The sequence below is a fragment of the Heterodontus francisci genome, chromosome 17 (genome assembly GCF_036365525.1).
Source record: "Heterodontus francisci isolate sHetFra1 chromosome 17, sHetFra1.hap1, whole genome shotgun sequence".
In the NCBI taxonomy this organism is placed as follows: Eukaryota; Metazoa; Chordata; class Chondrichthyes; order Heterodontiformes; family Heterodontidae; genus Heterodontus; species Heterodontus francisci.
This window is the reverse complement of record NC_090387.1, coordinates 30,486,909-30,513,272: the sequence shown is the minus strand read 5'-3', so window position 1 is coordinate 30,513,272 and position 26,364 is coordinate 30,486,909. Positions and strand designations below refer to the sequence as shown.

The following is a 26,364-nucleotide window of genomic DNA, read 5'->3' as shown; positions in this document are numbered from 1 at the left end:
ACACTCTCTTGGCCAGTCTGGACATAGCAGTGGAAGCCTTACCCATGCGCTTGTTGATTTCTGCATCTAGAGACAGGTTACTGGTGATAGTTGAGCCTAGGTAGGTGAACTCTTGAACCACTTCCAGAGCGTGGTCGCCAATATTGATGGATGGAGCATTTCTGACATCCTGCCCCATGATGTTCGTTTTCTTGAGGCTGATGGTTAGGCCAAATTCATTGCAGGCAGACGCAAACCTGTCGATGAGACTCTGCAGGCATTCTTCAGTGTGAGATGTTAAAGCAGCATCGTCAGCAAAGAGGAGTTCTCTGATGAGGACTTTCCGTACTTTGGACTTCGCTCTTAGACAGGCAAGGTTGAACAACCTGCCCCCTGATCTTGTGTGGAGGAAAATTCCTTCTTCAGAGGATTTGAACGCATGTGAAAGCAGCAGGGAGAAGAAAATCCCAAAAAGTGTGGGTGCGAGAACACAGCCCTGTTTCACACCACTCAGGATAGGAAAGGGCTCTGATGAGGAGCCACCATGTTGAATTGTGCCTTTCATATTGTCATGGAATGAGGTGATGATACTTAGTAGCTTTGGTGGACATCCGATCTTTTCTAGTTTTCTAGTTCAACCATTATATTATACACAATTACAGATCTGTGAGTGGTGGTGCAGTTCACAAAATGAGATTCCGGTGACGACTGCCTTGTTAATCTCTCCCATATATCGATTGCATTATTTTGCACGCAAGTGCACAGATTTCCCTAAGATGTTTGAAATAACATTTAATTATATAGAACAAACATGTTACTGGCTTTAACAGGTCCTCATAGTTCCTCTGTTGCTAACCAACCTAGCCTTTTGCATCAGATTTAAAGTTTAGGCCAAGAAAATTTGAAAAACAGGGAGGCAAAAGGCTTGAAATGTGAGGACATCAACATCCGGGGGGTTTACCATTGACCAGAGACTTAACTGGACCAGTCATATAAATACTGTCACTACAAGAGCAGGTCAGAGGCTGGGAATACTAGAGTGAGTAACTCACCTCCTGACTCCCCAAAGTCTGTCCACCAACTGCAAGGTACAAGTCAGGAGTGTGATGGAATACTCTCCACATGCCTGGATGAGTGCAGCTCCAACACTCATGAAGATCAAAACCATCCAGGACAAAGCAGCCCACTTGAATGGCGCCCCATTTACTACCTTAAAAATTCACTCTCTTCACTACTAGCGCACAGTGGCAGCAGTGTGTACCATCGACAAGATGCACTGCAGCAACTCACCAAGCCTCCTTCGACAGCACCTTCCAAACCCATGACCTCTACCACCTAGAAGGACAAGGGGACAGGAAACAGGCGCATGTGAGCACCACCACCTACAAGGTCCATTCCAAGCCACACACAATCCTAACTTAGAACTATATCGCCATTCCTTCACTGTTGCTGGGTCAAAAACCTGGAACTCCCTTCCTAACAGCACTGTGGGTGTACCTACACCACATGGACTGCAGTGGTTCAAGGCGGCGGCTGACCATCACCTTCTCAAGGGAAATTAGGGATGGGCAACAAATGCTGGCCTTGCCAGCGACGCTCACATCCCATGAAAGAATAAAAAAAAGCTTTCAGAGATACCACAAAAATAATGTGACTTTTATCCTAAAGCTTGAAAACAGGGCAAGTGAAAATATACTGCAATTGTTGGCATCCTTCCATCTACAAGAGATGATGGACATGCAGCAAGCAATACATTTAGATGGGGTGCCTTCATATTATGCATCTTTGCTGATGGCTGCGGAGGCCAATCCTTGAGAGCCAGGTTCTGCCACAAGTCCCACACATGAAGCTGCCAGGTGACTTTCTGGGTTGTTGCTTTTGGCGTTGGCACCTGCTGCCAAGGTGCTGTAGCCACTGGTCATGATGGTGGTGCATGCCAGTCCTCTAGGGGTGTCTCCATTTCCCTCTTTCGTTAGTTAGTGACTCCCAAGTGCGACAGTCGATGTTTATGGCCTTCATGTCATGCTTGCAGGCATCCTTGAGGTGGAGCTTTGGGCACCCACCTGTTCTCTGGCTCCAGCTAGCTCACCATACAGAAGGTCTTTGGGTACATGACCATCTTCCATCCTGCAGACACGCCTAATCCATCGCAAGTGCCTCTATTTGATTAGTGCTAACACACTTGGGAGCTCTGCCTTTGCGAGCACTGCCGCATTCGTGATTTTGTCCTGCCAGGATATGCCCATAATGCACCGCAGACAGCAAAGATGGAAATTGTTCAGCTTCTTTCCCTGATAACTGCAAGTTGCTCATGTGTCACAGCCATACAGCAAGACGCTGAGAACACAGGCCTTATAAACCAGTAATCAGTTTGGTCCTTAGGGTCAGCTTGATGTTATTCCATATGCATTTTGTCAGTTGGTCAAAGGTGGTAGCTGCTTTCCCTATGCGTGTATCAAGCTCTGCATCAAGGGGACAGATTGTTTGTCACCATGGATCCAAGGTAGCAGAATTTGCTAATCACTTCCAATGGCGTGTTATTTAGTGTGATTAGGGGCAGAGATGCAACACCTTGTCCTATGACCACGGTTTTCTTGACACTTATAGTCAGGGGGAATGAGCTACAGGCATGGAAGAGACAGTCCACGAGTCTTTATACCTAAGTTTCCGTGTGAGCGACTGGTGCAGCATCATCAGCATTGAGGAGTTTCCTGATCGAGCACAGAAAAGAAGATACTAAACAGACTGGAGGCTAAGACACAAACCTGTTTCACTCCATTCTTCACTCCGAAACTGTCAGAAGTAGAGCCATCAAACAGTACAATGCAGTGCATGTTGTCATGGAAGGAGCAGATTAGACTGGCAAGCTTTGGTGGACAGCCAATTTTCCTCAAAATTTTGTACAGCCCTGCTCTGCTGATGATATAGACTACAAATACCAATTAGATATTTCAGACAGATTTGCTATATTGCAGCCTTTCTGAAATAGGTCATGAGATCTCACTTTGTTTTACTAACCTGTCTGTTTGCATTTTGTAAGTCTGCCTCCAGGCTCTGCATTGCATTTTCCAGCTCTGTGATCTTGTTTATACAAGACTGGTATTTTTGTTTATAAAGATCCAACATGGCCTCAAGTGATTTGCAGTTCTGATTGGCTGCAGCTATTTGGTTCTCAGAGTCAAACTGCTGCTGTCTAAGCTGAGCCATTTCCATCTCTTGTTTTCGCATAATATCTTCACACTGGGATACCTGAAAAATATGCATTAGTAAATGTCAGTTTGTGCAAAGGTGGTGGGGGACACAGAATTGTAAGAATTGATTGGAAAAGGCTACCAATGAATCTGAAAGAGGTAATTTATGAGATTAGTGAACATTCAGAAACATGTGACAAAATTTTAATCGATCACTGGGCGACTTTTTCCAATGTCATTTTTTCTGACCCCAAAGATAACCTTTAGCAAATCACAGTTGAAAAGTTGTCTTTTTTTCAGTGGAACTACTTATGTTGTTGTATAAAGTGTAGAATAGGGCAGTGGATTAATGCATGGGCTTAACCAAGGACCCTGGCAAATATGAGGCCCCCAATAAAACTCATCATAATGCAGATAAACTACATAAAGCCACTGATCGCAATATTGTACCTTTAAAAATACTGTCAGAATCTAAAATGGGGTATAGTTATTAGTTTAATTTCAAAACTAAAGATTACTTTTAGCTTACAAGAGTAAAGCTATGAACCAGCATGTGGGTATTTCCCTTATTTTCATAAACAGGAAACATGGCAGAGTGGGAATTCCATCAGTAAAAACAGGTTTCCGTGCTGGAGTTTCTGGAGACAGCTGAATTAGCAGAACATGGATGATATCAGGAACACCATTCACTGGGGGCTTACTGTTGCGTAAAAAGTTTCACCCTGCTGAAGGATTTAAAGACCTGCAGCAGCTAAAAGGATCACTACAATAAATTTGGGAATTTCCAGCAGCTCTTGAAAGAAAGATGTCTGAAAGTTTGGGAGAATGAAACATGGCGTGCATGCTAAAGCATGCAGAGAATGATGTGTAGATGATGGTATGTGTTATATTTTTGGTGGGTAAAGAGGAAGATATAGACATGAAAGATGCTAAATTGGATAGATGTGATCAAATGGGTTGTCCTTCAAATCCTCCTTACACTGTTGCTACTATTCTGGATAATTCTGTTTACTCCAGATAACTCTGTAGGCCAAAGCCCAAATGGGTAGCATGGTCCTAGATGAGAAAGTAGCAGGGAGATTACCAGTGATCTGCTCTGCTAAGTTGCATGATTTTAGATGATTAAACTCCAGCAGGACCACTGCACACACTTGGGTGGGTGCAGACTCTAAACTTTGGGTCTGGAAATCAGTCAGTGCCCAACTTTTCTGAACTTAGGTAAGTGAAACTTAAATGGAGACAGTGTGCATTCATGGATGTGAAGGCAAATTATTGAGCTGGTTAGGAAATTGGCTGAGTGCAGATGAATTGAGGTAGGTAGATTTTAGTTTTAACTTGACTATTTTCATACTGTATCCTCTGTTACAACTAACAAGGTCAAGGAAACCATTTTAATACTAAGATATGACCAAAGAAGCCATTTTGTATCCTGTATTAGCTATTGTATTAATCAAACTAATATATTAAGTAGCAACTGACATGAAACAAATGATTGTAAAAGTAATGAACCTTGACTCAGTTATAATTAATGAATCAATAATCCGGTTAGAAAGAGCAAGTTTTTAATTTAAAGTTTATTAGGTTTAAAACTAATTCTTAAGTTTGTGAGAAAGTTGTGTCAGTTGAATTCTGTAACTCACTGTAATACAAAGTCAGCAGAAAAGCATTGTGAACCCTGATAACAAAGAATCAATTTCTGTACAAGATTCATACTGTCTATATCAACATATGGAGATAACAACCACAATGAATAGAATTCTTCATAGTTTTTTTTGTAATTATTGGCAAGTATTTTATCGCTTAAGCCCCAATTAGAGTAGGGTAGTAACCAACATCACAGGGCCTGGACCAACCATTAGGAAAACTACAAGGTAGTCTGATTGTCAAAAAGGGATAAAAAAAACAGGGACCAGAATGCTTCTTTGCGCAGAAACAATGGAAGACCTTGGAAGTAAAACCACAGACCAACAGTTCTCCACCTAATGAGGGATCAAGACCGAAAAGAGAGAGGACTGCATCACTCTGTGACCAATACTCAACCAGGTAGCGCACCTGCTAGTGCTATAAAGTTACGTTCCAAAGTTTGTTAAGTATAATTCTACTTCTAATTATTAGGTATGATTTTACATTCAATAAACTCTTTGGACTTATTAATCAAGTATCCTGTAGCCTTAATGGTTAAATCTTGTCCGATTGGATTGAATATCTGTGATAGACCTTCATGAGTGATGGGAGACAGAGAGTGGGGATAATGGGCAGGTATTCTAATCGGCAGGATATCACTAGTCATGTCTTGCAAGGATCTGTGTTGAGGCCTCAACTATTCATTGTAATTATTAATGATTTAGATGATGGGATAGAAAGCCTTATATCCAAGTTTGCCAATGACACAAAGATATGTGACATTGTAAGCAATATAAATGAAAGCATAAAATTACAAAGAGATATCAATAGATAAAGTGAATGGGGAAATCTGTGGCAAATGGATCACAATGCAGGCAAATGTGAGATCATCCACTTTGGACCTAAAAAGGATAGAACAGGGTACTTTCTAAATGGTGAAAAGCTAGAAGCATTGGAGATCCGGAGAGAGCTGGAGGTCCAGGCATACAGATTGTTAAAACGTCATGAACAGATACAGAAAATAATTAAAAAGGCGAATGGAATGTTGGCCTTTTATCTCTAGAGGAGTAGAATACAAAGGGTTGAAGTTATGCAAATCCCCGGTTAGACCACACCTGGAGAAAGGTGAGCAGTTCTAGGCATCACACCTCAGGAAGGTGATAGTACCTTGGAGGCAGTGCAGTGTGGATTTACCAGAATGATACCTGGACTCCAAAGATTAAATTACAAAGACAGATTACACTAACTAGGATTGTATTCCCTGGAACTTAGAAGGTTAGGGGGTGATATGATCGAAGTTTTCAAGATATTCAGGGGAACAGATAGGGTTTCTGCTGTTTGGAGCATCTAGGACGAGGGAGCATAGTCAAAAAATTAGAACCAGACCTTTCAGGAGTGAAATTAGGAAACACTTTTGGAATTTTCATTTGCAAAAGCCACTTGATGCCAGATCAAATGTGAATTTTAAATCTGAGATTGATAGATTTTTTTAATCAATAGTATTTAGAGATATGGGGCAAAGGTCACTGATCAGCCATGATCTCTCAGAATGGCAGAACAGGCTGGAGGGGTTAAATGGGTTACTCCTGTTCCTATGGGCAAGATTTTGCATAAGTGGTGGAGGTCCCATCGTCGGGATGGATTTCAGGTGGCAGGCACACTTGGGCGGGAGGCGAGACTTCCTATGCAATATTGCCAGTACTGGTAGGAGTGACCACCGCACAGTCCTTGTGGAGATGATGTCCCGCGTTCACATTTGAGGATACCCTCCATTGTGTTGTGTGGCACGACCATCGTGCTAAATGGGATAGATTCCGAACAGATCTAGCAATGCAAAACTGGGCATCCATGAGGTGCTGTCGGCCATCAGCAGCAGCTCAACCACAATTTGTAACCTCATGGCCCGGCATATCCCTCACTCGACAATTACCATCAAGCTGGAGACCAACCCTGGTTCAATGAAGAGTGCAGGAGGGCATGCCAGGAGCAGCACCAGGCATACCTCAAAATGAGGTATCAACCTGGTGAGGCTACAAGCCAGGACATGCCAAACAGCGTAAGCAGCATGTGATAGACAAAGCTAAGTGATCCCATAACCAACGGATCAGACCTAAGCTCTGCAGTCCTGCCACATCCAGTTGTGAATGGTGATGGACAATTAAACAACTAACTGGAGGAGGTGGCTCCACAAATATCCCTATCCTCAATGATGGGGGAGTCCAGCACATCAGTGCAAAAATAAGGCTGAAGCATTTGCAACAATCTTCAGCCAGAAGCGCTGAGGTGATGATCCATCTCGGCCTCCTCCTGAAGTCCCCAGCATCACAGATGCCAGTCTTCAGCCAATTCGATTCACTCCACGTGATATCAAGAAACGACTGAAGGCACTGGACGCTGCAAAGGCTATGGGCCCTGACAACATTCTGGCAATAGTACTGAAGACCTGTGCTCCAGAACCTGCCACGCCCCTAGCCAAGCTGTTCCAGTACAGCTACAACACTGGCATCCATTCGGGCCCGGTATGTCCTGTACACAAAAAGCAGGACAAGTCCAACCCGGCCAATTACCGCCCTATCAGTCTACTCTCAATCATCAGTAAAGTGATGGAAGGTGTCATCAACAGTGCCATCAAGCAGCACTTGCTTCGCATCAACCCGCTCACTGGCGCTCAGTTTGGGTTCCACCAGGTCACTCAGCTCCTGACCTCATTACAGCCTTGGTTCAAACATGGACAAAAGAGCTGAACTCAAGAGATGAGGTGAGAGTGACTGCCCTTGACATCAAGGCAGCATTTGACCGAGTATGGTATCAAGGAGCCCTAGCAAAACCGGAGTCAATGGGAATCAGGGGAAAAGTCGCCACTGGTTGGAGTCATACCTAGCGCAAAGGAAGATGGTTGTGGTTCTTGGAGGTCAATCATCTCAGCTCCAGGACATCACTGCAGGAGTTCCTCAGGGTAGTGTCCTAGGCCCAACCATCTTCAGCTGCTTCATCAATGACCTTCCTTCAATCATAAGGTCAGAAGTGGGGATGTTCGCTGATGGATTGCACAATGTTCAGCACCATTCGCGACTCCTCAGATACTGATGCAGTCCATGAAGAAATGCAGCAAGACCTGGACAATATCCAGGTATGGGCTGATAAGTGGCAAGTAATATTTGCGCCACACAAGTGCCAGGCAATGACCATCTCCACCAAGAGGGAATTTAACCATTTCCCCTTGACATTCAATAGCATTACGATTGCTGAATCCCCCACTATCAACATCATACCACTGACCAGAAACTGAACCGGAGTAGCCATATAAATACCGTGGTTACAAGAGCAGGTCAGAGGCTAGGAATCCTGCGGCGAGTAACTCACCTCCTGACTCCCCAAAGCCTGTCCACCACCTACAAGGCACAAGTCAGGAGTGTGATGGAATACTCTCCACTTGCCTGGATGGGTGCAGCTCCAACAACACTCAAGAAGCACGACACCATCCAGGACAAAGCAGCCTGCTTGATTGGCAGCCCATCCACAAACATTCACTCCCTCCACTACCGACGCACAGTGGCTGCAGTGTGTACCATCTACAAGATGCACTGCAGCAACGCACCAAGGTTCCTTAAAAAGCACCTTCCAAACCTCTACCACCTAGAAGGACAAGGGCAGCAAATGCATGGGAACATCACCACCTGCACATTCCGCTGCAAGCCACACACCATCCTGACTTGGAACTATATCGCCATTCCTTCATTGTCGCTGGATCAAAATCCTGGAACTCCCTTCCTAACAGCACTGTGGGCGCACATATCCCACATGGACTGCAGTGGTTCAAGAAGGCAGCTCACCACCACCTTCTCAAGGACAATTAGGGATGGGCAGTAAATGCTGGACTAGCCAGCGATGCCCACATCCCACAAATGAATAAAAAAAAATTAAGAGCTGGAGGTGGCCAATTAAGGATGGTAGGTGGGCCTTCCACACTGCTGGCCCAATCAGAGGGCCAGCAGCTCTGGAGCCTCATCAGCGCCACTGGGAGAGATGGCCGCTGCGGAGGCAGCAAGAAGAACACGAGGACGTCTCCATTTTGAGGTTCCTTCGAAAGGAAGGGCATTAAATAAATCATTCCGTGAGCCAAGCAGGCAGGATCCAGAGAACAGAGGAAAATCTGCTCCAGTGGTAGCATTGGAGCCGTGGGGTGTCAGTTGCTGCCGGCGGATCCCTCCCTGCGCCACGGAGTCTCCACCTCTGATGGCACCCCCCCTGGCCCAGAGAAGCTGCTGGGAAGCCATCTCCATGCAACCGACGGCCTCCCCATGCAGTGGGGGTGGTGCGCTCTGCCACTGGCAAAATGCCAGTAACCCAAAGAAACGACCTGAATTGGGCCATTTGGTGGGCAGCCAAGTATTTGCCGTTTGCGTTGCTGTGAAACCTCCTCAGTGGCAGGACTGCATCGGGGAGCCATCTTGAGGTGGCTCCCCGGCCTTTTCATGCCATGCCTGCCTCAGCCTCCATTTCCACCACCCAGTGGCGGTAATATTCCACCCTATGTTCCTATACGTAAATAGAAATCTTGTAGGTGGCTGTTCATTTCTCAGTAGTTTGAGTTGAAGGTGCTTAAACATGATGATAGATTTCCACAGGATTCAAACACTCTTTTCAAAAAATTCCACAAAACATTCAGATAATTTACAGATCTTTGAATGCAAGGCCATGTATTTAAGGTGCAATTTCTATCTGAAATTGCTATCCCACATTTATCTTAAAGCAAATCCTGCTAATACATGTTAGAGAAAAGTTCAAGCCTGTTTGTGAAGAAGACACTGAGACTAGGATGCTTTGGTGGAGACTGTTTATTGCTTGCCACAGAGCTAACTACTCCACTCCTAACAATACCCCGCCAGTGCTCGCTGGCTCTTCTTTATATATACATCTGAGCACAATTAACTAATCACCTGTTCACCCTATTACCTTCAACTACTAGGTATTTAACATCCATTAACAGAACTTATTAGACACTAACAGATTCTCTTCCTTTCTTTAAATTAAATACATATATACAAAACGAAAAAGAGACAAACTAATGATACATTTTTCTGCACCTTACATTATTGTACCATTAATTTTCAACAGCACCAGCCATTAACATACTGTATATTCCCCCCTTTTTTAACAAAAAAAACTTGTTTAAATAATTACAAAGTGATCTTAACAGAAAAAACATTTCCACATTTTCCTAAGTCATCATAACACAAGATGGCCCTCTTCGAGGACAACCAACAATTTCTTTGAACAAGCACCTCTCTTCGTAAAACAATCCGACAACTGATGACTTGTGTCGACCCATTTTATTTTGGAAATTGCTTTTCTTTCCAACATTTCTTATATACTCGCGAGATCAATCCTCAACCTCGTTTGAATGGACATTGTCCCAGAGAGAATGGTTATCTATATTGCATTCTCTTGGAACATTTTTCTCTGATTGTCTCTTATATAAGAATTCCTTTAAAATACTCAATAAATACATACCCATATCTATCGCATCTATCAGTGCAAGTGTCTCAGCAGCTGCGGTGTTTTTAACTATCCCCTTTATTTTTTTTCGATTCTCAGGCTAATGGACAACTTTTATCATATCTTCCCACCAATAATATAATGAACCCTGCTGCACTCGAATAACCATTGGGAAGATTACTGTGTGAGGTGTAATTAAAAATGACTAATTAAATTTTTTCTGAGTCACCCAATGCTGGAAACTTGAGTGTACATTTGTCTAAACTCAATTTCTTCAATCTCTTATTTGCTTTCAGCACTTCCCCAACAGTAGCATGTTTCAGCATGGTGCTCAATTCTAATACATCATAGCAAGCATCCGGCCTAGTTTCTGTGCACAGCCAGTTTAATTGCCTGATTAAGCTCCTTAGTTGGTCTGCTTCTTCCTTGGCTGCACAGTATTCCTTTTAAGAGGATCTGGCCCGATTTATTAGGATCCTATTAACATTCTCTAGGTAAGACTGTTGATTTAGGGTTACCCCCAACTTAGTCTGCCTAATATTCAACCCGATATATTTAAAAGCTCTGGAAGCCCAATTTCCAATTTTGAATTCCTGTAGAACTTTATCTACCACAAATTTCTCAAATGCCACAGATCCTCCCCATGGAAAATCGTCTACACGCATCAAGAAAATGCTTGCTAGTTTTTCTTCAAAGTACCAACAAAACATTACTGGATCCGCTTTTAGCTGAATACAACCAGCTTTTAGTAGGATGAACGTAACTGAAAAATACCACACCCTGGATGCATCGTTTAGCCCATAAACAAACTCCAGTTTCTTTTGGTGGCTTTAAAAATACTTTCCTTTGAAATTTCTCCCCTTGCAAAAATGCTGCTTTGATGTCAATGGACTTACATTCCCATGAGTTTGTCTCTAAAAGGGCTAGGAAAATCCTCAAACTTGCTTTTCCTGCTACTGGGGGGTCTACTCTAACTTCTTGGTTGCCTAGTCATTCCTCAAATCCCCGAGCTACAAATCTGGCCTTAGCTTTATATGTACCATCAGGAAGTACTTCTCTGTATAGATCCATCTGTAGGACAATGCTGGTTGTCCTCTATCTGGCATCTCTGTGTAAACGCCAAACTCTCTCCAACTGTCAAGCTCTTTTTGTTTTGCATCCTTTACCAATTTACCATCTAACTTGTTAGTAGCCACTAGAGCTTCTCTATCGTAAGGGCTCCTAACTTCTTGTGGCACTCCTCGCCTGCTCTCTGGTCCTTGCTCGTGGAAACCACGTCCCCGACTAGATTTCCAACTCTTTCTGGACTACTACTACTACTCAACCTGTCCCTCCTATGACCAGACTTCCTTTCACAAGTTTGTGGCCTTTTCCTTGGACCATGATCATCTTCAGGCCCACTGTCTGAAATTACACTACATTTTCTGGCCTTCCACATTTTCACTGATATCCCATCCCTTGTCTTGCACATTCAGCCAATGTTTGTATTTCCCTGCGGCCTTTCCTGCCCTTCCTATAATGGTGGCTTCCCTCCATTCACAATCCCCTTCTGGCATATACGTCATTCTAGTCCCAACTTTCTGTAGTTGACCTTTGGCATAAATGGTCTTAGCTTGATCTTCACTATCACTTGGTCCACTCTTAGTTAGCCCATTATCTGCCACAATCTGTTACTCGTAAAGGTTTGACATATGTGCATGCGAAGTACATGGCACATCTTCAGTGTCCATCATTTGTTCAGATTCTGTCAATGTATAATAGTGCCAATAAGCCACGAGGAACGTATTCTAACGGTTTGGTTGCAATGTTGCAAAATTACCATTTTGCCATCAGTCCCTATAACTCTCCATCCTTTCTGTCCTTCTCTTTTGTAATACACAAAGTCCCCAGTATTAATAATTCTTTTCTGATGGCCTGATCTGATACCTCAAAGCTCTCCTAATTTTTTCTGAAACCTCCGCCTCTTCTCCCATGCTTTATGCTGTTCTCCCTGCATGCATGACATTCAAATGTTCCGCAAAAATTTAATTAATTGTAGTCCCTTCTAAAGCCGAGGGATAATCCCACATTACTGCTGATTTTTCAGATTTCTGCCATAAACTAACTGATAGGGGCTATAGCCCCCAACCATTTGAAGCATGTTTTTTGCATGCACTGCCCACTGTCTGAAAACAAATCTAAGTCTACAATCTTCACTTTCAGGCAACCATCCTCTGCTACCAATGTTAGAGAAACTTCCAAGTCTGTTTGTGAAGAAGATACTGAGATTAAGATACTTTGATGGAGACTGTTTATTGCTCGCCACAGAGCTTACTTCTCCATTCCTAACAACACCCAGCCAGTGCTGGCTGGCTCTTCTTTGTATATACATCTGAGTACAATCAACTAATCAACACTCAACACCTGTTCACCCTATTACCTTCAACTACTATGTATTTAACATCCATTAACAGAACATATTAGACACTAACAATACAAGCTTGTGGAATGATAAAAGTTAATGTACTCATACACAATGGGTTAAATGAAGGATACTCACATGTTACAGTATGGAATTTTTAAACTCGCAACACCTCATAATTATTTCTCAGCTAGCAGAAGAGGATGATGCACAACAGGAGAGAACAGATCCAAACTGGTCAAAAACCCAAATTTTCCAAAGCTTGGACTGTCCTTGAATGGTCACAAGGAACATGATTGGCTATGAAAGCATAGAGGAAAAGGAGTAGGGTGCAACTGAAAACTTCCCCCAAGCTCGGGGTAGTGCACCAAACACTCCTTCCAGGTGAAACAGCAATTTACTTTTACTTCTTTCAATTTAGTATACTGTATTCGCTGCTCACAAAGTGGTCTCCTCTATGTTAGGGAGACCAAACGCAGAACTGGTGACCGGTTTACGGAACACCTCAATTCAGTCCATAAGTGTAACCCTGAGCTTCTGGTCCCATCATTTGAATTCTCCGTCCCAATCCCACTCTGATCTCTCTATCCTTGGCCTCCTACACTGTTCCAATGAAGTTCAACATAAGCTCAAGGAACAACTTCTCATCTTTCGATCAGGCACTTGACACCCTACAGACTCAACATTGAGTTCAACAATTTCAGATTATAACCACTGCCACCATTTTACGGATTATCAGCTGCTGATAATGATTCTGCTATTCCTATTTACACCTCCTCTAGACCCATCTTTTGTTCCTTAACTTGTCCCATTACCACCACTTTTGCCTTGCATCATTACCCCTTTTGTCATTTAATCTCTCCAATCTTCCACCCTATCACAAACAGTCCTTTTGTTCTTTCCTCCCATTTCCTTTTCCCTGCCTCTGTACTTGCTTAAAATTTGTCACAGCTCTAAATTTTTCCAGTTCTGATGAAAGGTTATCGACCTGAAACATTAACTTTGCTTCTCTCTCCACAGATGACCTGCTGAGTATTTCCAGCATTTTCTGCTTTTCGTTAATAAAAGGCAGTATTTTGCTATAACTACAGAAAAATATATCCTTACTTCATGCACCACCTCTTGGTGTTGCTGATGTGCATGCTGTAGGTCAGAATTCAGTCTGTCGACTGTGGACTTATACTGCTGCAGTTTGGCCAACTTTTCCTGTAATTCCTTTGTAGATGAGTCAAGTTCTTTCCGGAGTCGTGCAGTTTCATGACTAAAATGGTCTATGTCAGATTCATGAGCCTGTTTGAAAACTTCCAATTCCTTCTGAAGCTGATCCATGGATTTCTCCTGACTGCAATTCTAAGGACAGAATTGGACATGTTTAAATTGCATTTTATTTCAAGGATGATAGTGTATTTTATTGACTAGTTATACAGCTTCTGCACTGGTGAAGATGCTTTTTCAATTAGTGTTGCAACAGTTTTGGACGGTCTAAAAATACTTCAGGTGTAGCCTCTGTATATTTTCTTAGCAGCTAATTTTTACATACAAGAAAGGCACACTAAAAAGTATCACAAATAAAATGTACATATTCAGTTTTTACAACTCATAGAGCGACACATTAGTCAGCATTTTGGCAGCCTTAGCTCAGTGGGTTAGACGCCTGAGCACAGTCTAGGCTGACATTTCTGTACAGGACTGAAGGAATACTGCACTGTCAGAGATGCTGTCTTTTGGATGTGACATTAAACCGAGGCACTCCCTGCCATCATTGTCAGGTTGATAATACAAGTGAGAACCAGGCTGAATATAGAAAGTTCAGAGGGGAAGTGAAAAAGGAAATAAGAGAGGTAAATGGAGAGTATGAGAAGACCGGCAGGTAATAAAAGAGAATTCAAAAGTCTTCTACAGGCATATTTATAGTAAAAAGGTAGCAAGAGGAGGGGTGGGGCCAATCAGGGACCATAAAAGGGATCTATGCATGGAAGCAGAGGGCATGGCTGAGGTAGCAAATGAGTACTTTGCATGTTGATGCTAGAAGCAAGAAGATGCTGTTGAAGTCATAGCAAAAGAGGAGGCAGTTGAGACATGCTATTCGAGTGGCACAGTGGTTAGCACTGCAGCCTCACAGCTCCAACAACCTGGATTCAGTTCTGGGTACTGCCTGTGTGGAGTTTGCAAGTTCTTCCTATGACCGTGTGGGTTTCTGCCGGGTGCTCTGGTTTCCTCCCACAGCCAAGACTTGCAGGTTGATAGGTAAATTGGCCATTGTAAATTGCCCCTAGTGTAGGTAGGTGGTAGGAGAACTGAGGGAAGGTAGGGAATATAGGATTAGTATAAATGAGTGGTTGATGGTTGGCATAGACTTGGTGGGCCAAAGGACCTGTTTCAGTGCTGTATGACTGGATGGGCTAACAGTTGATAAGTCACCAGAACCAAATGGGATGAACCTAAGGATAGTGATGGAAGGAGAATAGAACTTGTGCGGGCATTGGCCATAATCTTTCAAACCTTCTTAGAAACGAGGGTGGTGCCAGAGGAATGGAGAATTGTTCAAAAAAAAAGAGTGTAAAGATAAGCCCAGCAAATACAGGCTATCAGTTTAATCTCGATGGTGGAAAAGCTTTTAGAAACAATAAGCTGAGACACTTGGACAAGCATGGATTTGTTAAAGGAAAATCATGTTTAACTAACTCGATTGAGTTTTTTGATGAGGTAAAGAGACGGTTGATGAGGGTAAAGCAGTTGAGGTGGCATACGTGGACTTCCAAAAGGCGTTTGATAAGGTGCCACATAAAAGGCTTGCCAGCAAAATTAAAGTCCATGGAATAAAAGAGACCTTGGCAGCATGGATGTGAAAGTGGCAAGAAATAGTGTAGGGGTGAATGATTGTTTTTCGGACTGGAGGAAGGTATACAGTGGGGTTCCCCATGGGTCGGTACTAGGACCACTGCTGTTCTTGATATATATTAATGACATAGCTTTGGGTGTACAGGGCACAATTTCAAAATGTGCAGGTGACACAAAACTTGGAAGTATTGTGAACTGTGAGGAGGATAGTGATAGACTTCAAGAGGACATAGATAGGCTGGTGGAATGAGTGGATACATGGCAGATGAAATTTAATACAGAGAAGTGTGAAATGATACACTTTGGTAGGAAGAATGCAGAAAGGCAATATAAAATAAAAGTGCACAATTCTAAAGGGGGTGCAGGATCAGAGAGATCTGAAGTTATATGGGCACAAACGTTAAAGGTGGCAAAGCTGGTTGAGAAAGTAGTTAAAAAGGCACATGGGATCCTGGGCTTTATAAATAGAGGCATAGAGTACAAAATCAAGGAAGTTATGATGAAACTTCAGAAAACACTGGTTTGGCCTCAATTGCAGTATTATTTCCAGTTCTGAGCATTGCCCTTTAGGAAGGATGTAAAGCCTTTAGATAGGGTGCAGAAAAGATTTACAAGAATGGTTCTAGGGATGAGGAACTTCAATTATGTGGGTAGTTTGGCAAAGTTGGGGCTGTTCGCCTTAGAGAAAAAAGTTGAGAAGAGATTAGGTAGAGGTGTTCAGCGTCATGAGGGGTATAAACAGAGAGAAATTGTTCCCATTGGCAGAAGGGTCGAGAACCAGAGGACACCAATTTAAGGTGACTGGCAAAAGAACCAACGGTGACATGAGGAAAAACCTTTTTACACAGCAAGTGGTTAGGATCTAGAATGCACTGTCTGAGAGTATGGGGGAGGCAGATTCAATTGTGGCTTTCAAAAGGGAATTGGATAAGCACCTGAAGAAGAAAAAAAGGACAGCATTATGGGGAAAGGGCAGGGGAGTGGGACTAGCTGTGTTGCTCATGCAGAGAGCCGGCATGGACATGACAGGCTGAATGGCCTCCTTTTGTGCTGTCCCCATTCTCTGACTCTATGATCATAAGTGAATCTAAAAGCTCACATGGCACTACTCAAAGAACAGCAGGACTTTTTTGAGTGTCCTTTCCAACATCCGCTTATCGCATTTGTGTGCAAATTGGTTGCCTTGTTTGCCTGCATTATAACAATGCCTGCACTCCAAAAGTATGTAATTGTTTGGGAAGCGCTTTACAAGATCTTGAGGTTGTGCAGAACTCTATATCAATGCAAGTTCTTTCGTATTTGGTTATAATAAAAATGCAGGTACATTCGGTAGTACATTTTACCAGAGCACATTTACAGCAGCACATAACCAAATTGTTTAAAAAAGGAAGTTGTTCCATATTTGTTTTGTTTAATTTGTTCAGATACCACAAAGAAAATGCCCTGTAATAGATGCATTATGCATAATGTTGTTAAACCAGATACTGCACTCTGCATTGATTTTGTGCATGTGCTTGTATCCTGTGTGAACTCATCAGTACAATACCCTTGTAAATTTTAGTTTATGTGTACGTCTACGTTTATCTACACGTATGGTTTCTCTTACAAAATGAAAGGATACAAGTTCTTACTTTATGATGAAAATATGAGAATCCAACAGTTTTTTTCTTTTAACACTACAGTTAGGGCAGTTTTAAATGAAAGCCTACAGTTTATTTTTCAAGTTGTACTGAATACGCTTGCATTTGTAACTGAAGATATTAAATCCTATATATAATATATACATAAACAAATTGAATTTGATAATAGATCTATCTCTGCATTTCCCTCCAGAATGTCTATTCATTCACAAACAAATGATTTTATTGCTATCCTGCCTTGGTTGTTTGCTTACTGGAAGTCACCTGTCTTCAGATGAATGCCCAGCATAGGCATTTTGGATTAAGGGGAGATGTTTACAGAGAAGTGACAGGCCAAGAATTATAGAGGTCAGGAGGCTTGACTCGAGATTGATTTTGGTTTTGCTTTGGACAGTCAGTTGGGGTTTGGACAGTGTTCTAAAAGGAGCTTAAGAATCAACCTGCCAAGGACAAAATCCCAACTCAGCCTTTTTCCATCTCTTTGAAAGGTCTGCAAGCTTTTCCATCTCCTTGAGAAGCTCTTAGAAGCAAGTGTAAGAAATAGAGAAAATGATGCTGCATTCCTCCTGAAAAGCCTGCCAGGAACCCCTGTTGCTGCGTTTCTTCTGGAAAGCCTGCTGAAGTGATCCTCAACGTCACCAGAAAAGAATTGTTCGAAGAAGATCCCAGAGACGGCCATCTAAGCCTATTTGGGACGCCAAACCAAAAAGGGACAACTGACATCTTCCCATATCTTATCTTTTTTCCTTCAAGAATTAGCAAGTATTTGGCCGAAGTGTTATTTTTTGTCTTTTTTTTGTAACAGAGCCCCAAAGAGAAAATCTCCATTTTTTCGGTTAACCAGTGTGTGTGTGTGTGTGTGTGTGTATGAGAGAGAGAGAGGGGCGAAGGTAAAAGGGAACTTTCATATTTCATTCTGTGTCTTAATGCTTTGCTTCGTTACTGGCTATGTCTTGTTTTATAATAAACTGATAATTTTGTTGTTTATTAAAGAAGCCTTCTTGGTGTATTGTTATAACCAAAGCAGGAGGAGTGCACTGTTTATTCTAGTCCCACTTCTCCACAGGTCACAACATATTATTTTAAATTTTCCTACTTATCGATATCTTCTTCTTCTTTGGCCTCCTTATCTCGAGAGACAATGGGTAAGCGCCTGGAGGTGGTCAGTGGTGTGTGGAGCAGCGCCTGGAGTGGCTATAAAGGCCAATTCTAGAGTGACAGGCTCTTCCACAGGTGCTGCAGAAAAATTTGATTGTCGGGGCTGTTACACAGTTGGCTCTTCCCTTGCGTCTCTGTCTTTTTTCCTCCCAACTGCTAAGTCTCTTCGACTGGCCACACTTTAGCCCTGCCTTTATGGCTGTCCGCCAGCTCTGGCGAACGCAGGCAACTGACTCCCACGACTTGTGATCAATGTCACAGGATTTCATGTCACGTTTGCAGACGTCTTTATAGCGGAGACATGGATGGCCAATGGGTCTGATACCAGTGGCGAGCTCACTGTACAATGTGTCTTTGGGGATCCTGCCATCTTCCATGCGGCTCACATGACTAAGCCATCTCAAGCGCCGCTGACTCAGTAGTGTGTATAAGCTGGGGATGTTGGCCGCCTCGAGGACTTCTGTGTTGGAGATACGGTCCGGCCACCTGATGCCAAGTATGGTCAATCATATACTCTATTTTTCCCAGAATAGAACACACTAACCAGATTTCTTTAATGAACAAAAAAAAACTCAGTTTATTATAAAACAAGTCTTCACGAGGAATGAAGTAAAACATAAACGCACAGATTTTAAATTTTAAAGTTCCCTTTTTACCTTCGTCCCTTCACATTCACACACACACTTGTTAACTGAAAAGATAAAAGGGATTTTTATAAATTCAGAGCTCTGTTACAGACAAAATAAAACTCTTGGGCAGATTACTTGCTCATTTTTGAAGAAAACAGCAGATGAGATACATTGTTGCAAAACAGGCATACAGTCTAACTTCTGAGTACGCGTAGACAGGTCACTGGGCTCTTTTCAGAAGAGTTCTTTTCAGGCGGCGTTGAGAATTAATTTTAGCAGGCTTTCTTCAGAGACAGGAAACGAGATAAATTGACATAGTGGACTTCTTAGGGTCCTTTAGGGAGTTCATGGAAAGTGAGCTGGGTTGGGGTCTTCTGTCCTTCCTTGACACTTCAGCAGCAGAGTTGACTTTATCTCACTCCATAAGGTAAAACAAACACACTGACTAACAACAAAAAAGCGTGTGAGTTTTCTTTCTACCCATCCCGTGTGTGTTCTGCTGCTACTGGGCTTGTCCAGTCAAAGGGGTGCTTGCCATTTCTCTGCTCATTACCAGGGCTTCTGTTCTATCTTTAACTTGAGTCATGTGACAACCAGTAACATTGTTGCCAATCCGGCTCCTTCAGTGTCCTCTTGATGGCTCTTTTAAAAAAAAACGGTCCAACATTTATTCAGCTTAAAATCATGCTGGTCATTCTGAGAAACAGCAGCTAATAAGCATGCAGCTGGTATCAACCCACTATCCAGATGGACAGAATTGTGGGACATATGCAGCATAAAGAACCAACAAATCATCACTGACCCAACAGCAGAGATCCTTGGCTTTGATCTCCCTCAAAGACAGTGGACAGCGCTAAACTGAATCTTCATGGGCCATGTATGATGCAGCCATCTGCTTTACAAGTGCAAAATGAAGGATGAACCGAAGTGCGATTGTGGCCATGAGTTCCAGGTAATGGAACATAGGGCGGCACAGTGGCGCAGTGGTTAGCACCGCAGCCTCACAGCTCCAGCGACCTGGGTTCAATTCTGGGTACTGCCTGTGTGGAGTTTGCAAGTTCTCCCTGTGTCTGCGTGGGTTTCCTCCGGGTGCTCCGGTTTCCTCCCACAAGCCAAAAGACTTGCTGGTTGATAGGTAAATTGGCCATTATAAATTGCCCCTAGTATAGGTAGGTGGTAGGGAAATATAGGGACAGGTGGGGATGTGGTAGGAATATGGGATTAGTGTAGGATTAGTATAAATGGGTGGTTGATGGTCGGCACAGACTCGGTGGGCTGAAGGGCCTGTTTCAGTGCTGTATCTCTAAACTAAACTAAACTAAACCTGACCATTAAGATCTATTGCGGGAAACACATTATTTCTCCATTTGCTATCTCAGGAGGCCATTGAATGTGTAGCCAAACTAGACATTCCATTAGCTGCTTTTCCCATCATACAAAAGTAGTCATAGTATCAACCGAATGGAAAGCGTACACAAAAAGTTTCTTTGAAACACCTTTGATGGCTTTGTGTCTTTAAGGCTTGCTAGTTCAGTTTAGGCTTTGTTTTGCTTCTTTGATTTTATTGTTATTTTAGTCATCTATCTGCAGTGTATGTAAAGAAAATGTCTCTTAATTGAACATATACCTATAACAAAGGAAGATGGAGTATAGAAATCAAACTGTATGGCTATGTCAGCCAGACACAAAAGTGTCATTCAAAAGCGCGAGTTTTCCCAAGATCAAGAAAGCCGGCTAGTCCCGATACTACTACCAGTGCATAAGATGGATTTACCTGGGGGCAGGATCATCCATCATCATGCAGGGGCACAGGAATGGTAGAGTGTGGGTTTGCATCCACCATTTCCCACAAGGTGAGTCCCAGATCATGGCTATGTCTATATAGAGAGATATTAAATGAAGGCCAGAAGGCCAGAAAGCTCACAAAAGGAAAAATGGGACTTTGAATCATCTTGGACTGGTTATCCCTCCCTCCCTTTGGTCATCCTGGACTGGCCAACCCTCTACTGTTGGCAGTCATGCCTTCAGCTGCCTAGGCGACCCTTCTAGAATTCTCTTCCTGCAACCCCCAACCCACCCGCCCCCCACACTACTCTCTCCTCTTTTATGACCGTCCTTAAAGCCTATTTCTTTGCCAAACTTTTGGTTACCCTGCTCAATATCTCCTTCTTTGGCTTGACATCCTTTTTTTTGGTTATATCTCCATGAGCACCTTTTGACATTCTTCTCTGTTAAAGGCACTACATAAATGGAAGTTGTTGTTGCTATTATTCTTTTGTACATCCAACCAAAGTGGTACTGCCAGAGGTGTGAGGGGAACCTATTTAGGAAATGGTGTAAAGCAGATTAATATAAAGAAGGGGAGAAAATTCATTAAAAACTAGAAGAAAGGACAAGTAGGCAAAGAAAGTTGAAAAATGCTATGCACTTATGCATTTTTCAATTTAAACCGTTAAGAAATTTTTGGAAAATACAAAAGCAAAATATTATGGATGCTGGAAATCTGAAATAAAAACAGAAAATACTGGATAGATGCCATTCTGATGAAAGGTCACAGACCTGAAATGTTGGGCTGGATTTTGTCGCGCTAGTGGGTTTCCCGGTGCCAGGCCAAAAAGGTGGTGATAACCCTGCCTCGGCTTTTCGGAGTCCCCCTGGCACGATTTAACGGCTCTCAGGCACTTAAGTGCCCGCTGCTGAGGTCCTCGTCCCTTTAAAGGCGGGGATCCTGTCTCCAAGTGCTGCCGGCCGATCAGTGCCCGACCCCAAGGTAAGTGAGGCAGGGTCACTGGGGGAAGACCGGCAGGCCCTGGTGAGGGGGGTGGAGGAATCACATAACTGGAGAGTTTCCTGGTGGGGGCCCTCCATGAGCCATAGATTGCCCAAGGAGGAGAGCCACTCCCCTTCCCCCAAATCTGCAGGAAAGTCACCTCATTTTACTGGGCAACCTCCCCGCATGGCGGAGGCCCCCATCGCTGGTTAAATCCCAATGTTGGCAAGAAGAGGCCCTTAAGTGGCCGATATTAGACCACTTAAGGGCCTCAAATGGCCTCTGGGTGGGAAGGTCCGTCATCACCTTTTCCCGCTCAACTAAAATCCGGTGTGACAGAAAGGTGGTGGGTCCTCCGCACCCCGCTCCTGCTGCAACTCTACGGGTCGCCACGCCTCTGAACCCGTCCCAAGGGGGCCCATTAAATTCAGCCCGTTAACTCTGTTTCTCTCTCCACAGATGCTGCCTGACAGGCTGAATGTTTCCAGAAATTTTTGAGCTGTGAATGTGACTTGCTGTTTAATACACATTAACCAAGAGTAGCAATTTTCTTCAACACTGGAAGTATATTGGTGCCTTACTTGCTTTAATAAAAATTAACAGCAAGCTCGAAGGTGTGATGAATCATAAAAGAATGTAACATATTACAATTCAACATACAAGTATAATGAGAATAAAGAAACAGCCTAAAGCTATTTAACGTGAAGATTTTTCTCCTCCATCCAATTTGTAACAAATTAATCAAATGTTTGAAGTCAGAAGAATTTATTTACGTTGACATTTTAAAGTTGAATGCCACAACTTTCTTTATAGTTGACATTGCTCTTTATCAGCTACTTTTCATTATCTGTATTTGAGTAACTGATCTCTCTCCCATAAGGATACACAGCTTTTTCTCAGTTTAATTTTCATCTGATCTATACATCCTGTCGCAACTAGTTTATCCAACTTATGCTCCTGCAAAACCTCTGCAATTATCTCAAACATTTTATGCATACCACTTATGCCATTATCCGAGTCTGTATTGTTAATTCTCTTGAACTACATATCTGGCAAAACATGGCAAATGGTGAATTATTTGAGAAATCACATCTTTCATGTGACAACACATAATATATATACATTTGGTCATGATATGGAAACCTCTAAAATAGTGAAAAATTAGACCATAATTAATATTGATAATGCATTTCCTTTCATCCTGGTTATGTTTAATGCTATAATATGTTGAATATTATCATTAATATTTCACAAAGCAATGGAATAAGTTTTCAAAAGATAAAAAGGCAGGTGTCTGGATAAGATATGTTTATTTTAAAAAGAAATATTGATTATGTAGACTAACAGGAATTGTGAACTGTCAACAATACATCAGGAACAAAGACAAATGCCTGCAAATCTGCAAAGATAAAGAAAATTAAGCAAGTGTTAGTCATCAAAATCTATTAAAGCTGAGCTTTCACATACTTGCCAAATCCCAATTTCTCAAACTAACTAATCTGAAAACATCCTTTGGCAATTTAAAATGAGCCAGAAATAGGAACATGTTCCTATGATAGTCTGCTTTTTTGCCCCTTGATTAATTTTGAATGGAGCTCAAACAGTATTTGCATATAATTTTAGTGTGTCAGACCTTGACATGGAACCCTTTCATCAACCAAGCTTGTCAAACAGGAAATTCTGAATCTCATTTAGATTCAAATATCATTTTCATGATGCAGAGTAGAAAAAAAGTCTAAGATAAACCGCTTCATCAATCAAAATTAAGAAACACTTTTCCAGGAGAGTGCTGGTCAATCAGAATTCCAATATCCCTGGATGATTAAACATACCTGTTCTCTAAGCTAGAGGAAAGAAAGCAAATGTCCAAGTAATTTGCGAGCAATGAATACATTACTGCATCACCTTTGGTGACTAACCTCAACCTTTTTTCCTTTTTTCTGAGATTGTTGCATACTGGTTATCATTCTGTACAGGACTGCATGCCTGATTACCTGTAAAATGCGTTGTCACAATCTCTTTCCAAATGAAGCAGAAAGAAATCATTAAAAATTAATGTCATGCTGGTTGCTTCAATACGAGACAAAAGTTCATGTAAATCATTTTGAAATATCACGTAATTTTCACTGTATATGAATGACAGAAATGAACACACTTTATTACAATTTTAATTGTCATAATTCTAAAAAAAAAGGTCAGATGAAGAAGAATGGTAGTAACTAATGGTGTCTCTAGTTTGCGAAATTGAAAATTAACCCTTTTAGTGCTTAATTCTGTCTATTTTTCCAACAAGTAAGCATGCTGTTTACCTCCACATATGCAGAGAATTTAAGATATAAAGGTTTGAAATAGAAGCAGGTACCTTCGGAGCTGACCAGGTACACCACAATGGCCTTTTCCAGTACTTTACTGTGAATATAAACAAGTGCCCGAGGAATAGAACAACTGTATTTAGAGGATCCTATTTTGACATTATGGATTTCAAGAGAAATGGCAAGACATTTGCTGACGTGTACTAAATAAGGAGCATAACAAAATAGATTGACATATTTTAGTTCCAGTTGACAAACTGTTGTAAGGTATAGTATTAGCATGATTAGGATATAATTACTGAATTAGGAATAACTGATATTCTAGAGCTATATCATTACAAAACAACATTTTACTCAAGTCTGCTGCTTTTTCGTAGAGGGTCAACACTGAAAAAAATCCTTTCATTCACAAAAATCAGAATTATGAAACATAGCATTTATTTTAATGCTTATAAACTTATTAAAGCTACATTATTGGAATAGTGTCTCCTGCCAGACCCTCCCAAAATCCTCTCCACATGACTTATCTGCTTGCAAGTGAGTTAAAATATCTGGGGTCTCAAATCTGAGCTTGTGAGTGCATTTTGCACATCCCACACCCTGCGCCCCATCTCATGTCTGCCCAGCTGATACTTGCTAAGAGTTAAAGTGGACCACTTTTGTTTTTTCTCCTATTAGTTTTCTTCAATCCCTATCTCTTCTGATAGCTTTGACTCCTTACTGGGAGGTGCTCCAATGTGCACTCATTCACTTCCAGTATCTAGGCCAAGTGGCCATTATTCATGTGCAAGGATTAGGAGGTTACTTAAGCAATATGGGCATCATATTTGCACCCACACCAGCCTTTCCTTGACATCTAAGCACATTTGCTTTCAGGAGAGAAGCTGCCATACCAATTAGAAGTTGGAAAGTTGGCTGATTTGCCCGTTAAAGAAGGGCCACTGAGGCAAACCGTAGTACCTTTGTGCCACCTCGGCCGAAACAAATTATGCCCCTTCATCACTGCAACCAAGGATCAATTAGCTCATTATAAACCAGGGACCTAACCTGGGATCTTCCTAGTTTGCCTACATAACAAGAGTTACTGCAGTTCAAAGGTAATTAATACAAGTGGAGTACAGTGAGATGTTAAGATGTGATAATCACTATTTAAAAGGGAGTATACTTAATCAGGAAGAAATAAAGTGCTCTGAGCATCAGGTTTGAATGCTGCTTTTGAGCAGGCTGATGGGTTCATGAAGTATGAAATCAGACAAATGAAAAGAAATTGCACCAAACTTGCTCCATTCAGTCAACAGTGCAACCTCACACATCATTCATCCACCCCATAACCATGTAATCTACTTGGGAGAAGGAAAAACAGAGCAAAACATATTTAAGCCAATTCAGGTATAACTCTGGGAAATCCCTAAGCCGCATTCAAACGAGCTCAAGAGGACTGAGTTCGCCGACGATGCATCACAATCCCAACACATAGCAACTTATCCCCGAGAACTAGCAATGCTCTGATCTGTCAGAGATGTATCAAATTACCTTGTAAATGTAATGACTCCATCCTTACCTCATACCTCTGTTGTTTGTTCCAGAGAGTGATGACTCTCTGTGAAAAGAAATACACTTGGCATCTCTTTGTCAACTGATTCATAAACATGACCTCTAGTCATACCTTCTCCACCCACTTCAAATAAGCTATCTAACTGGACGATATCCAATCTTTTAATGATTTAAAAAACTTCAATTAGATCCCCTATAAACCCATATTAGCCCAAAGTAATTAATTCTTGAAGTGTATCTACTTAATTCACCTCTGAAATATGGTCTCATCACGCACCTTCTCCAGATCTTTGATATGCATTGCCATGTGAAGGGACCAAAGCTGAACAAAATACTTCCAAGTGCAGATATGTCATAAGCTTAAATATTGTTTGTATAGTACTTTTGGTTTATACTCATTGGCCCGAGCAATACAACCCGAACCATATTTTAATTCCCTAAAGCCATTTTACATAAATGCTTTACATAAGTAATTAAAAAAGGAATTAGGACAGAGAAGAGGGGACATGAGAAAACACTGGCGGGCAAGATAAAGGAAAATCCTAAGGCGTTTTATAAGTATATTAAGGGCAAGAGGATAACCAGGGATAGAGTAGGGCCCATTAGGGACCAAAGTGGCAATCTGTGTGTGGAGCCGGAGGACATAGGTGAGGTTTTATATGATTACTTTTCATCTGTGTTCACTAGTGAGAAGAACGATGTAGGTGCAGAGATCAGGTAGGGGGATTGTGATATACTTGAACATATTAGCATTGAAAGGGAGGAAG

General features: G+C 42.0%; 1 protein-coding gene across 1 annotated transcript in view; it reads right to left on the bottom strand.

Annotated features, from left to right (window-relative positions):
- The window catches only part of LOC137378580 (early endosome antigen 1), a 1,009,825-nt gene that overhangs the window by 285,929 nt on the left and 697,532 nt on the right, over nt 1–26,364 (bottom strand). The window contains exons 23-24 of the mRNA XM_068048885.1: nt 13,801–14,043; nt 2,998–3,228 (exon numbers count right to left, since the gene is read on the bottom strand). Coding sequence (XP_067904986.1) covers nt 2,998–3,228; nt 13,801–14,043 — 474 coding nt within the window. The remainder of the gene's footprint in view (nt 1–2,997; nt 3,229–13,800; nt 14,044–26,364) is intronic.